At 42.7% G+C, this 11,744-nt stretch overlaps 1 protein-coding gene across 4 annotated transcripts in view; it reads left to right on the top strand.

Moving 5' to 3' along the window:
• Ccdc141 (coiled-coil domain containing 141) overlaps positions 1-11,744 on the top strand; it is a 169,216-nt gene that overhangs the window by 72,513 nt on the left and 84,959 nt on the right. For all 4 annotated transcript variants that reach the window (XM_055600779.1, XM_055600780.1, XM_055600781.1 and 1 more), the window contains exon 7: positions 11,157-11,351. In XM_055600779.1, the coding sequence (XP_055456754.1) occupies positions 11,157-11,351 (195 nt within the window). The remainder of the gene's footprint in view (positions 1-11,156; positions 11,352-11,744) is intronic.

The raw sequence follows: 11,744 nt of genomic DNA on the forward strand, positions 1-11,744 counted from the left end.
CCTAACTATTTTATTCTTTCTTATATTACAATAAGTGGAATGGTCTTCTGGTTCCCTAATTAGATTGGTCATTTGCTATTCTTCAGAAACGGTGAATTTGTTTAGATATGTAGATATATGTTTATATATATAGATATATGGATTTGTTTAGATTGATTGATGTCTGTATGAGTCTTTGCCAGCATGCACATATGTGCACCTTGTGTGTGTGTGTGATGTCTGCAAACGTCAGAAGAGGGCATCAGATCCCCTGGAACTGGCGTTTACAGATGGTTATAAGCCACTATGTGGGTGCTGGGAACTGAACCCGGGTCCTCAGCGAGAGCCATGAGTGCTCTTAACTCCCAAGCCATCTCCCCAGCCACGATAATATACAACTAAAGAGATCTGTACTCTTTGAGGTTGTGGACAAGATTGTTCGTGCGTAGGACTTGATTTCCTTTTGCTGCTTGTCCCTGTGCCATCCCATCCCCTGGGATTATGCAGGTAACTGAAGATCAAAAGATGAGCATGTTTAGCTTCCTTAGGTATACAGATCTTAGTATGTTTATTCTATCTTATAAGTCTAGTATGTTTATCCTATAGTATAGGTCTAGTATCCACTTATAAGTGAGTATATATTGTGTGTGTCTTTCTGCTTCTGGGATACTTCACTCAGGATGATCTTTTCTGAGTCCCACCATTTTCCTGCAAATGTCATGATTTCCTTGTTTTTAATTGCTGAGTAGTATTCCATTGTGTAAAAGTACCACAATTTCTGTATCCATTCCTCCACTGAGAGACATCTGGGTTGTTTCCAGGTTCTAGCCAAGTGGGCTCCCTAGTAAGGGGAACAGGGACTGTCTCTGACATGAACTCAGTGGCTGGCTCTTTGATCTCCCCACTCCCCATGGGAGGAACAACCTAGCTAGGCCAAGGGGGGGACAATGTAGCCAGTCCTGATGAGACCTGATAAACTAGGGTCAGATGGAAGGGGAGGAGGACCTCCCCTATCAGTGGACTTGGAGAGGGGCATGGAAGGAGACGAGAGAGGCAGGGTGGGATTGGGAAGGAATGAGGGAGGGGGCTATGGCTGGGATACAAAGTGAATAAACTGTAATTAATATAAAAATAGAAATAATTTAAAAACCTGAAAAAAAAAAGATGAGCATGTAAGATTTCTGGTTGTTCTTTTAGAAATGGGGGGGGGAGGTGAGGAGTGGAGATGAAATGGAAGGAGTTGGGGGAGAGGAGAAGCAAGATTAGATCATACTTTGTGAATGAAAATGTATTATTATCTTCCACAAGTGTCGCTGAAATGGAACATTCAGTATAAAGAAGCTACTTGTATGTTTCTTTGGTGCTTCAGGAGGTCTGGGGCTATATCCAGAGTTAAGTAACCAGTATTCAGGTTATCCAAATATTTTCTTAGTATTTCACAAGCATGGGAATGTTTTCTTTTCATTCCTGCATATATTAGCTTATACAGAGAAACTCACCATTGCACTAATCATTATCCCCTGGCTTCCCTCACTGAAGGTTACAGAATTCGTGAAGTTACAATAAAGCATATTCCTTCCTTAAATCAGTCCACAATCATATCTGATGACTGTAAAGCAACCTCTGAGAGAATCTGCTTCTTTTGCACTTTGTCTGGATTGGAAATCAGATCTGAAACGTCTCAAGGCAAAATTAGCTAAGTTCTCCCAATCCTAAAACACCTGCATCTGTACATCTCAATTCCTGTCTTCACTGTAGAGAATAATTTGTTTTACTTGCCTGGTTTTTAAATGAACTTTCCAATTATGAGCAGATGTCATTTTTCACAGAACATAAATTAGAAACAATTCTATCACTAACAGTCACAAATCTGTATAAATAGTATTGAGTTTGCCAGTGAGCCTTGGGAAAATCCATAAAACAACGGGTTTTTTTTTTTTTTTTTATTGGTAACGCAATTCTTGCCTATACTTGGGGTTAGTTTCAAGCTCAGTGAGCCATATCCTTTTAATTTCCATGGGAAACTTGCATTTTAAAACTGCCTCAGAACTATGCTTGTTTTAGAAGAGGCTGAGTTCCAGGAAAATCAGAATGCTGTGGTCTGTAATGGTAGGGTTGGAGCCACCTGCTGGCACTGTGTTCAGAAACCCTCAGCTCATTCTGTTTAAAAGCCTAGAGGAGGATTTGATTACTTTTGTTTTGGGCTCTGGCTTTTCCTTCTTCCTCCCAATTCTTTATCACTGGCCAATCGTTAAGTGGAAAGTCCCACAAAGCAGGGTTTCTTGTGTGGCAGCAGTGAAGGGAGTCTTCAGGTAGCTGCCTGAAAAGGCATTTTCTTAGTGTCTGAGATGACCATACCCACTGTGACCTTCCTGTGGTACTGTCATATGAGTTGGTGATTACTCAGCTCCCAGCCTTATGCTTCCTTGATCTACTTTGTTTTTGGATTCCATGCCTTATTTCATGGCCTCATCGTGAGCTGCTATGACACAAACTCCATCCCATTCATTGGATGCTTGCACCACTAAGCCTGGGACACAGAGTTTGTTCTCTAAGCTGTTTCATCATTCTGGAAGATTCTGAAACAACTGGCATAACTGTTTTAATTGCAGCCACTAAAATTTGTTTTATTTATATAAGTCTTACAAATCCATTTAGTTATCATCTGTTAATTCCTTGTTTCATTTATATTTATTTTTTATCTTGTGCATTTTGCTGTTTGTTTTTGCCTGTATTTGGGTCTGTGTACCGCATGTGTGCCTGGTGCCTCATGGAGTCCAGAAGATGGTGTTGTACCCCCTGGGACTGGAGTTCTAGACAGCTATGAGGTACCATGTGGGTGCTGGGAATCAAACCCAGGTCCTCTGGAAGAGCAGCCAGTGCTCTTTGAGACATCTCTCGTCCCCACTCTTCATTCCTAACCACTCCCTCATCTCTCAGTCATTTTCACTTCTAACCACTTGAAGTCCTCATTTGCCTTAACGGCTCTCACCTTTTGCTTTTAAGCCTCATCTTACACATCTCTGCCTACAGAAAATGCATGTAAAAGTCCTGCTCTGGGTCAGCCACGTACTCTTATGATCTAGACCCCCTCACCCTGCCTTGCCTTGACCTCGCTCTGGCCTGGGCTGTCTCCCCCACAAGCACCAGCCCTTGCCTTCTACCCAGTCCCACCTCCAAGCTCCCCAGATGGAATTCCTGCCTGTGTTTAAAGACCCTTGAGAGGGCAGCTCAGATTCTGCAATCAGAAGGGACGGCCCTTTCCCTGAAGTATTTGCTTGGTTTGCACTTGAGCTCCCAACAATCCCTTTTCTGTTAGCTACCCCTATGACATGCCGAAGAATGTTTTTGGGTTGTTCCCCATTCATAGTGAGAGGTATAAAATGCCCATCCTGGCATCATTTTGCTGCCGCTTCACAGATTATTGAGTATACAGGAAGGGTACTATGGTTCTACTTAGTCACAAGCTGCAGCAGGCCCTCCAGAAAGGGAGATTCGTGCATGAAATTCTAGTCTTGACTACACTTTGTGAAGACAGATGATGTCTTCCACACCGATAGAGGTGAGGTTTTGTTCCTATAGTGAAGATAGAATGTTTAAATATTCCACATACAGCTAGAAAAGTTTTACAGGAAAAGTTTAGGGAAGAAAAACCTAAAAAAAAAAAAAAAGGTTTTCTTTTTTTTGTTTTGTTTTTTATCATTTTCCCCTTAAATCCATGGCTCCTTTGTCCGAGACAATGACATGAAGAAGGAATGAAATAGAACATGGTGCGTGGGCTCTTCTTCGTTCATCAGGACGGTGGTGAACACTGTATCAGAGATGTTTGATGCACAGGAGCCACTCACCGAGAATGAAAACAAGGAGTTTACTAGCCATTGTGTCTTCCATAGTCCACCTCAAATATTACTGGATTTATAAAGCAGAGTTTAAATTTTAGGTTTATACGTCATCATGGCGATGGCATCCCATTTAAGAGTCAAGTCTTTTGAGTTTTAATGCTGAAACTACCATGATGATACAGCCCAACCTTCGCTTTCTGATATGTTTATAAAGTGTCCCAGACCACTAGCTATCTGCTCCTTACTACCTTCTGAATATTCCTCACCAGTGGTTATACATTTGACTGGTTAGAGCATTCTTGCTTATCTCCAACTTCAAGTAAAATGTCCAGCTTTTTAAAAATAAAAATTCCCCACTCTAGCAGTAAAAATCATGGTTCAGTGGATATGAAATGAACCTAAAAATGTTCTTAAAACTTACCTGGAAAATAATGGGTTCATTTTTTTTTTCCTTTTTTGCCTGTATGTGGGTCTGTGTATATGGGTTTTGATTGTTCTAGTTTTAATCTGATGATCATTGTGGACAAAACACAAACAGGACCCTCTCTTCTATTAACTTAACTTATCCCATGTAGGGGTCTTTCTATATGAGGTCAAAATCACAGGTTCCTAATTTCCCCTATGGTTGACTTGCATATGTGTGAGCCCACAAAATATGCCTAGCAGATCTTTTAACAAGTGAAACCCTAAGTGTTTGCAGGCCATTAATAAAACTACTTCACTAGCCCATGGGCCAACATGATTGTAGATAAATTATGTTTGATAAAAACATGTTGACCAGTCAGGCTTTTTATTAATTTGGATTAAAAATATAAACATCAATCAGAATAAAGTCATAATCAATTAGGAAAAAAAATGTTGGAGGAGGGCAAGAAATGTAAAGAATACAGCAAAGATGAGACACTGAAGAAGGAACAATAGTTCTCAGAAAATATAAATCTTGGGAACCCCCTCCCCAATTTTTCACATAATTAAAATCCTAAGACTAAAGGCGAGCCAGCAGATTCACTTGTTTTCTAATCACTTTTCTGAAGACTTAGTTACCGTGTGCTTTATTTGATTTACAGTTTGCTTTCAAACTTTATTGTGGCATGCAGCTGTTTGCTTCAGTGCTAGCCGGCACCTGGCCTGCACCGCTGAACTGTGGGCTCCACTCAGTGGTCAAACGCTGGAGAGAGTGAAAGAGAACCTAGAAACTTCCAAGCCAGGGTTTTGGCAGGGGGTGACAGCAAGGGGGTGCTTGTTTTGTTCTTACGATGAGAGAAAAACAGCCTAGCTCATATTCAGAAATTGATTTGGGGTATATCTGTCGTTTCTATGGACGCATATCGGCCCCAGTCCCAGCAGGGTTGTTTATGAATAATTAGGCTAATAAACCAGATTTTCGGAGCACTTCAAATACCAGAATGTGAAGCACAGCTGATGAGTCACTGAATTAGCACAAATCACTACAGAAGCAAGAGTGCCCACCAAATGGTGGTACCAGCCTTGGTCTGCGGAGAGAAATAGAACTCACAAGCAAAACTTGGGCCTGGATCTCCTTAGCAAGTTTGGGATAAAAGGTGTTCTTCCAGGCCCACCTCCTGCTAATTCCTGGAATTCTCTACTGGAAGGCTAAACTGAGTGTCTCTTTCCTGCATAGTTGAGACATAGTTCTTCCACACCTTTGTAGGAATGTGCCTCGGAGGGCATAGTTTGCATGGCCCCTGGGCACTGTCCTCTGCATGCGTGGAGAGTGAGGGAGTCCTTTTTCTCTAGGATGATCCTGCAGTTGTACAGGTCGGTCTGAAAATGCCTGCAAGGGGACATGAGGGAAACCTGTACAGTAACTACTGTCCAACCTGACATAATCAGAATTTGAGCTTTCTGCCTGCTCGCTGTCATTCTTCCAAAGCGTAAACAGTTCTTTTAAAAAAAATCACGCCTGCTCAAAGCAGACTTTCAAATATTCTCTGATTAAAATTGCCAGGTTTGTTTGTACCATCTGCTAATGCAATCATGGGAAATTCTGATTTTCTGTCAATGAGTCAATCCTCCTGGTACTGAACCAAATGGGATCATGGATTTGAGACTGAGCAAGAAATGGTCTGCTCGCAGTACGGTGGCCTTGGAATCAACCATGCTTTGGGAGCAATACATGAACTCAACATTTGCCTCTGCTCCATCTGGTTTTGGGAGTGACAGCTAGTCAGTCTCTCTCAGTCTCTCACGCATGCATTCCATATTGCATTTTGCCTGTCTCCCCCTAACTTCAAAATTACACTCTGAAATCAAGCATAGAATGAAAATGCATCATAAGGAATTGAATTATTTCACCCTCCCCTCTCCAGGGGAAGTTTGGGGTGAAGAAAAGCCTATTAAGCATACTGCAATTGTTACTTCTTTTGCTTTTCAAGTTGAACATATTTCACTTTGTGAACTTCCTTAATGGCAATCCACGACTTCATTTGAAGATCTAGCCTAAGACTGTAACAGAAATAAGAGAAAGAAAGAATTCTTTTCCCCTTCTTGTCTAGCCGCACTAATCCTCTTTTAAAGAACCCTTTCCATCAAGGGAACCTAGAGAAGCACAATTTCCACAGCAAATGCAATACGGAGAGGTACAGTTTAAAAGGGTCACTACTGTGAGTGATAAGTGAAAATAATGGAATGATCCAGAGAGGCACACTGAGCCCAGAAGCGCACACGGCCACTCGGCTTTATTGGGTCAGGAATATGCACACACTTCTGCCTGTTTGGAAAGCCAGGGAAATGGCAGACCTTGGCTTCTGCTGGTGGGGACACACACCGGCAATGTTTTATTGCAAAGTGACGGAAACCTTGTAAGGACTTTAACACTTAGGAGACAGCGGGAATGGCTTAGTGACAAAGAACTAAGATTTTCTCCATTGGGTTCCTCCAGCCTTGACAAGGTTGACAACCATATTTTTTAAAATGTGTGATGGATTCAGACAGACTCCAGAAAGTTTTACCGTAAAAAATACATATATAAAACAGTTAAAGTGTCCCCTCAGAAAAACGCCTGGAGAAATACATCATCACAATGGTATAGAAATGCATCCGAAAGTGCCTGCAGATTGCTCAAAGAAAACAGAGTCAATTTTCTGAAAAGATTGAATAGAAATAGTGAATGCACCCAGCTTCGTTTAATGCCCACAGAGTTCATGTGAGAATGTAATTAAGAGGGAAAATAGATAAATGGTTGAACCTGGTTCTTTGAGTTTCTTCGGAAGGTCAGGGCCCACTCTTTTCTAGCAGGATTCAAAGTAGCAGGAGACAGTGGGCTGAGTTTCCAGACACTTGGCTCTGGGACAGAATGTTCTTTCTCCTGTGGTTTTCAAATTTTGCCCTAAAGGCAGATTTATGAATATTTTTAAAGAACAGGCCTTCCTCCCCTTATTTATAGAAATATAGAGCTTTATGTAATACGTATTTATAATATAGAGCTTTATTATTTGCTGGTAAAGCAAATTAAGCCTGAGTTTGGGCAGTAAATTTTCAATTATATCTATATAGATATATATCGTGTGTGTGTGTGTGTGTGTGTGTGTGTGTGTGTGTGTACATTTGTTTGGAAATACTAAGGCTTCTGATTTAGAATCAGAGAATCCTAGGGTTGTGTAGGGCTTTTATCACCATGAAGTCCTCATCAGGGCCCTATGGAAGTTTAACTGCAGCAGTTCTCTCAGCTAAGACAGGAAATCCTTCTGTGATGCTGAAAAATGCTGTGTCGTCCTCTGCAGAGCTGGGGCTGGGGTGGCAGCCACACCCAGGTACCCGAGCTCAGGTGAGCTTCTTCAGCCTCAGCAGGGGTAACACCCTGAGCATAGGTTCTGACTCCCTTTCTTGGCGCTGAGACATTTGGCAAGTGCGTAATTCCTCTAGCTACCCTGTGGAGAAAATGTGGGTAGCACCTTGGGCCTTGTAGGGTGGTGAAGACTGAGTGCGAGGATATGCAAAAAGCCCTCAGCACAGTGCTGAGACAGAGGAGAGGCAGTGGTCACGCTGGGAGCTGGTAGAGAGTCCTGAAGTTTCAAGCTGGCCCACAGAACACACAATGGCTATGAACTGATTCTCCATGTTCTGATTTCTTCTGCATTTCCCTTATACCCAGCATGCTAAGCAACCCCCAGGTTTTGCATTTATACAGGGTCCCTCCTCACTAATGAATACAGAAAGTGCTAGTCACTGCCAATTATAAAAAATTACCTTTTTTATTCAGCATCTTCATGCATTATTTCTTTACCTGAGTTCAAGATTAACTGGGCCACAGATCTTAACAGATTATAGAAATAATGGCACAGAGGCTTGAGACGGAGGGAGTAGGTCATTAAATGTACAAAGAAAGAAGAGGGCTGATGAGATGGCTCAGTGGCTAATGTACATTTCATCGAGGCTGGACTTTGGATCCCCAGACCTGCCAGTAAATGGCCTGGAATTCCAGCCCTCTGTAGTCACAGACAGTGGACCCAGAGAGCAGACTAGTCAGCAACAGCCATACCACTGAGCTCTGCGTTGGCTTGAGAGACCCTACCTCAATGAATGATTGAAAATGGCTTTACCTCAACCGCAGGCCTCCACGTACACTCACAGATGTGTGCCCACACATGTGTGGCCACACGTGCCAAAAGACAGCAGTGCCTACACATGCACAGCACACGTAAAAAATCGGAAGAAATAAGAAAAAAAGAGAAGGAAACAGGAAGAGTTGGGTTAGCAGGCAAAGTAGTGGGCCCTTCAGGACCTCTTAGCCACTGGGTGTGTTTCCTAACACTCGTCCACCTGGACAACTGGACTCCCGAGATGATTAGCAAACAAAGGGTTTCTTTGTCAAGAACGCTCACCTGACATTACCCTCCAGGAAGGTCTGGGCACACACCAGCATGGCAGACATTTGAGAACTGCTGGGGCACAGGACCCTGTTCCCTTGATTCTGATTATTACCTACCCTGTTTGGGGGACATCCCATTACTGTTAGCTCAGAACTGGGAAAAGGGGAAGCTCAGTCAGGAGCTTCCTTCAGTCAGGATCAAATATTCGGTGTCAGGGGCCACGGTAGAGCTGACAGGGGAAAGTGGGGCTGGTACTCACTGAGGCCGCACGGTGCGGGAGACCGCCATGTTGAGAACGCTGGCCCTTTCCCACAGGTCTTTGCTGGGTTTGCAGTGGGCAGGCTACTTATGGCGCTTGAGGGAGGAATGAAATCTAGTTCTGTTCGAGTGGGGGCACAAAGGTCTTTTTGAAAATCTGAGGACGCACTTGGCACAAAGCTCACGTTTATGAGCGTGGCTTCTCTAGTCAGTAAGAAGCTTGGAGTTCGGAATCTGTCTGCTCAGTTCCCTGGAAGGTAGCATGGTACAGAGATTGTACAGAGACCCATGAACTAGACTCTGCGATCCTTTCTTTTATTTCAAGACAGGGTTTCTCTGTGTAGTCTTGGCTGACCTGGACTCAGGACAGGCTGGCCTCGAACTCTTAGCTATCTACCTGCCTGTGTCCTGAGTGCTGGGGTTACAGGCGTGTGTGTGCCACTGTGCCCAGTTCTCTGTGGTCCTTCTTATGGTTGGGTCAGCCTGTGGAGCATACGCTCCTGGGTCTGTGAAAACACTAGAAGAAAAGAAAGCACACATAACCTGAGGAGTTTTGAAGGTTATACTTACAAGCCACACTTTCAATAGGCTGTTCCCTCTCCGCCTCCCTTCCCCCTCAGACCCAACGCTAACCCCTTAACCCACCTCCCTCCTTTCATATCCCTCCATTAAAATAGTTTTCTTTTGAGTAAATACTGAAACAGGGTTCATGAGCATTCCAAAAAGTACGTACAATTTCTACCTTCAAGACACCCTCATCACTGTTGAAAATACCACCATATTGCTTATGTATGTTTACCATATTTCATAATTTAAGACTATAGGATAGTTATATGAAATATCAATTCACATATTGCTAAAGAATAAAGCTACATTCTGTTCTTGCGTTAGAGCCCTCAACTGTAGCAGGTGTACTTTTCAGTGTGCCTTATGAGATTAATGGAAACGATAGCAGCACTTGGCCCTAAAATTAGACTTATTTTATACAATATAACATAATATGAAATTTAATAATAGGACATTTTGCGAAGCGGATGTGCCAGGACAGAGCCAGGGTGAGCTGTTGGAAGTCTGATGTTAAGTTTCTTCACAACACAAACTGCCCCATGCCTTATTCAACGTCATTTGAGATGGGTGTCAGATGAGGCTAAATCTGGCATCACTCCAATTTCAAGAAACTTGAACTTCCAGAAAGTAACATAAATACTGGTTTATTCCAACTTGTATTTTCTTTCCTTTTTTAAAAATTTTTTTTATTTTTTAATTTTTTTTAGGTTATTCTTTTTTCCAACTTGTATTTTCTTCTCCATTGGTCATGTTTTAAATCCTCATTCCACATAAAGCAGAAAACTTCTTTTTCTGACATGATTATAATATCATTAACTGTGAAGCATTAATGTATAAAAGCAGGATCAAGAAGAAAATACTGCTTGCTGACGTGTACTTATTTCATGATGAGTAATGAATCTCAGTCTTTCTTTCTGTGTAGACTAACTCAAAAACAATAGCCACAGACATGTGATTGCTCTTCCTTTGTCGCACATATTTGCTCCATTGACAAGGAGACGGAATTGTGGGAGAGATACTCGGTTTAGACTTGAATGGATACAAACAGAACAAAATGAGTCAGAGAGGCTTGCTAGGGGAGGAGGTAACTGGTGGACCTGGCCTGCATTTGGGGGGACCCAGCAGCCACTGCCGTTCCCCCTCTCGCATTCTCTTCTTCTGGAGCCTGCTTTCTGGAGCCTTCTCTATGGCGACTGCACATAGATACTCAAACCCACAGTGGAGCATTTACTTCCACGTGGCTTATCAGACTCTATGATTGGAAAATGTCATGACAGATTTTGGACACATGTCCCCCAAACTAATCAAGGATTTCAAAGTGGGTGTCTTAGTCCTAGTTCCTATAACTTGAAGTAACAGACAGGGAGGTTGGTGGACAATGACAACACATTTCTCATGATTCTGGAGGATTCTGGAGGCTGGGAAGCTGAGATCGGGAAGGGAGAAGGGCTCTGTTGTGATGAGGGCTCTTTCCTGGGTTGCAGACAAACTCCCTCTTGTTGCAGAAGGTGAGGTGGAAATCCTGTTCACAAAAGTCCCACTCTTTGACATAATGACTTACCAAAGCTCCACGAATTCAGGGATTCTGGGTCAGCATTTGGATTTGGGGACGGAGGCACAAACATCAAACTCATGACAGGGTCTGTGTGCAGCCACTAAAGAGAATGTTCTCTTGTAGGAATGGAATTCAGCCCTGGAGACGCTGAAGAGCCAGGCTCTGGAGATCCTACGGTCAAAGGACTTGGCAGAAAAGGAACATCTGCAGCTCTCTAACCAGAAATTGAATCAGCTTCAAGAAGAGTTTGGACTACACATGGCAGAAAGGAAAACCTCATTAACAATGGCAAATGACTTTTTTAACAGTGCCAACAAGGTCAGTGGGAGGTCAAGATGATAATCTTATGTACTCGGGCTAACCAATAAGAGACTCCTCCTGTCAACTGGCCAGGGCATGTGTCACAGAGGCTAACTACCATGTAGAGTCAAACTGATAGAGGCACACCAGAGTTTTTAAACCACACTCCTGGTGTGCCTATAGGTTGTTTTTCAAAACTAAGATGTCGTGTTTTGATGTATAATGAGTTAATTTTTAAAATAACTCCAAAGCCATGTTTGGTGGCACATACCTTTAATCCTAGCACTCAGGAGGCTGTGAGTTTGAGGCTGCTCAGGTCCCGCATGTTCCAAGCCAGCTCTCTAGTGTGACCCTGACTTTAAAAAAAGAAAGAAAGAAAGAAAGAAAGAAAGAAAGAAAGAAAGAAAGAAA

Source organism: Psammomys obesus, unplaced genomic scaffold (assembly GCF_907164565.1).
Source record: "Psammomys obesus unplaced genomic scaffold, mPsaObe1.curated_primary_1811, whole genome shotgun sequence".
NCBI classification, from domain to species: Eukaryota; Metazoa; Chordata; class Mammalia; order Rodentia; family Muridae; genus Psammomys; species Psammomys obesus.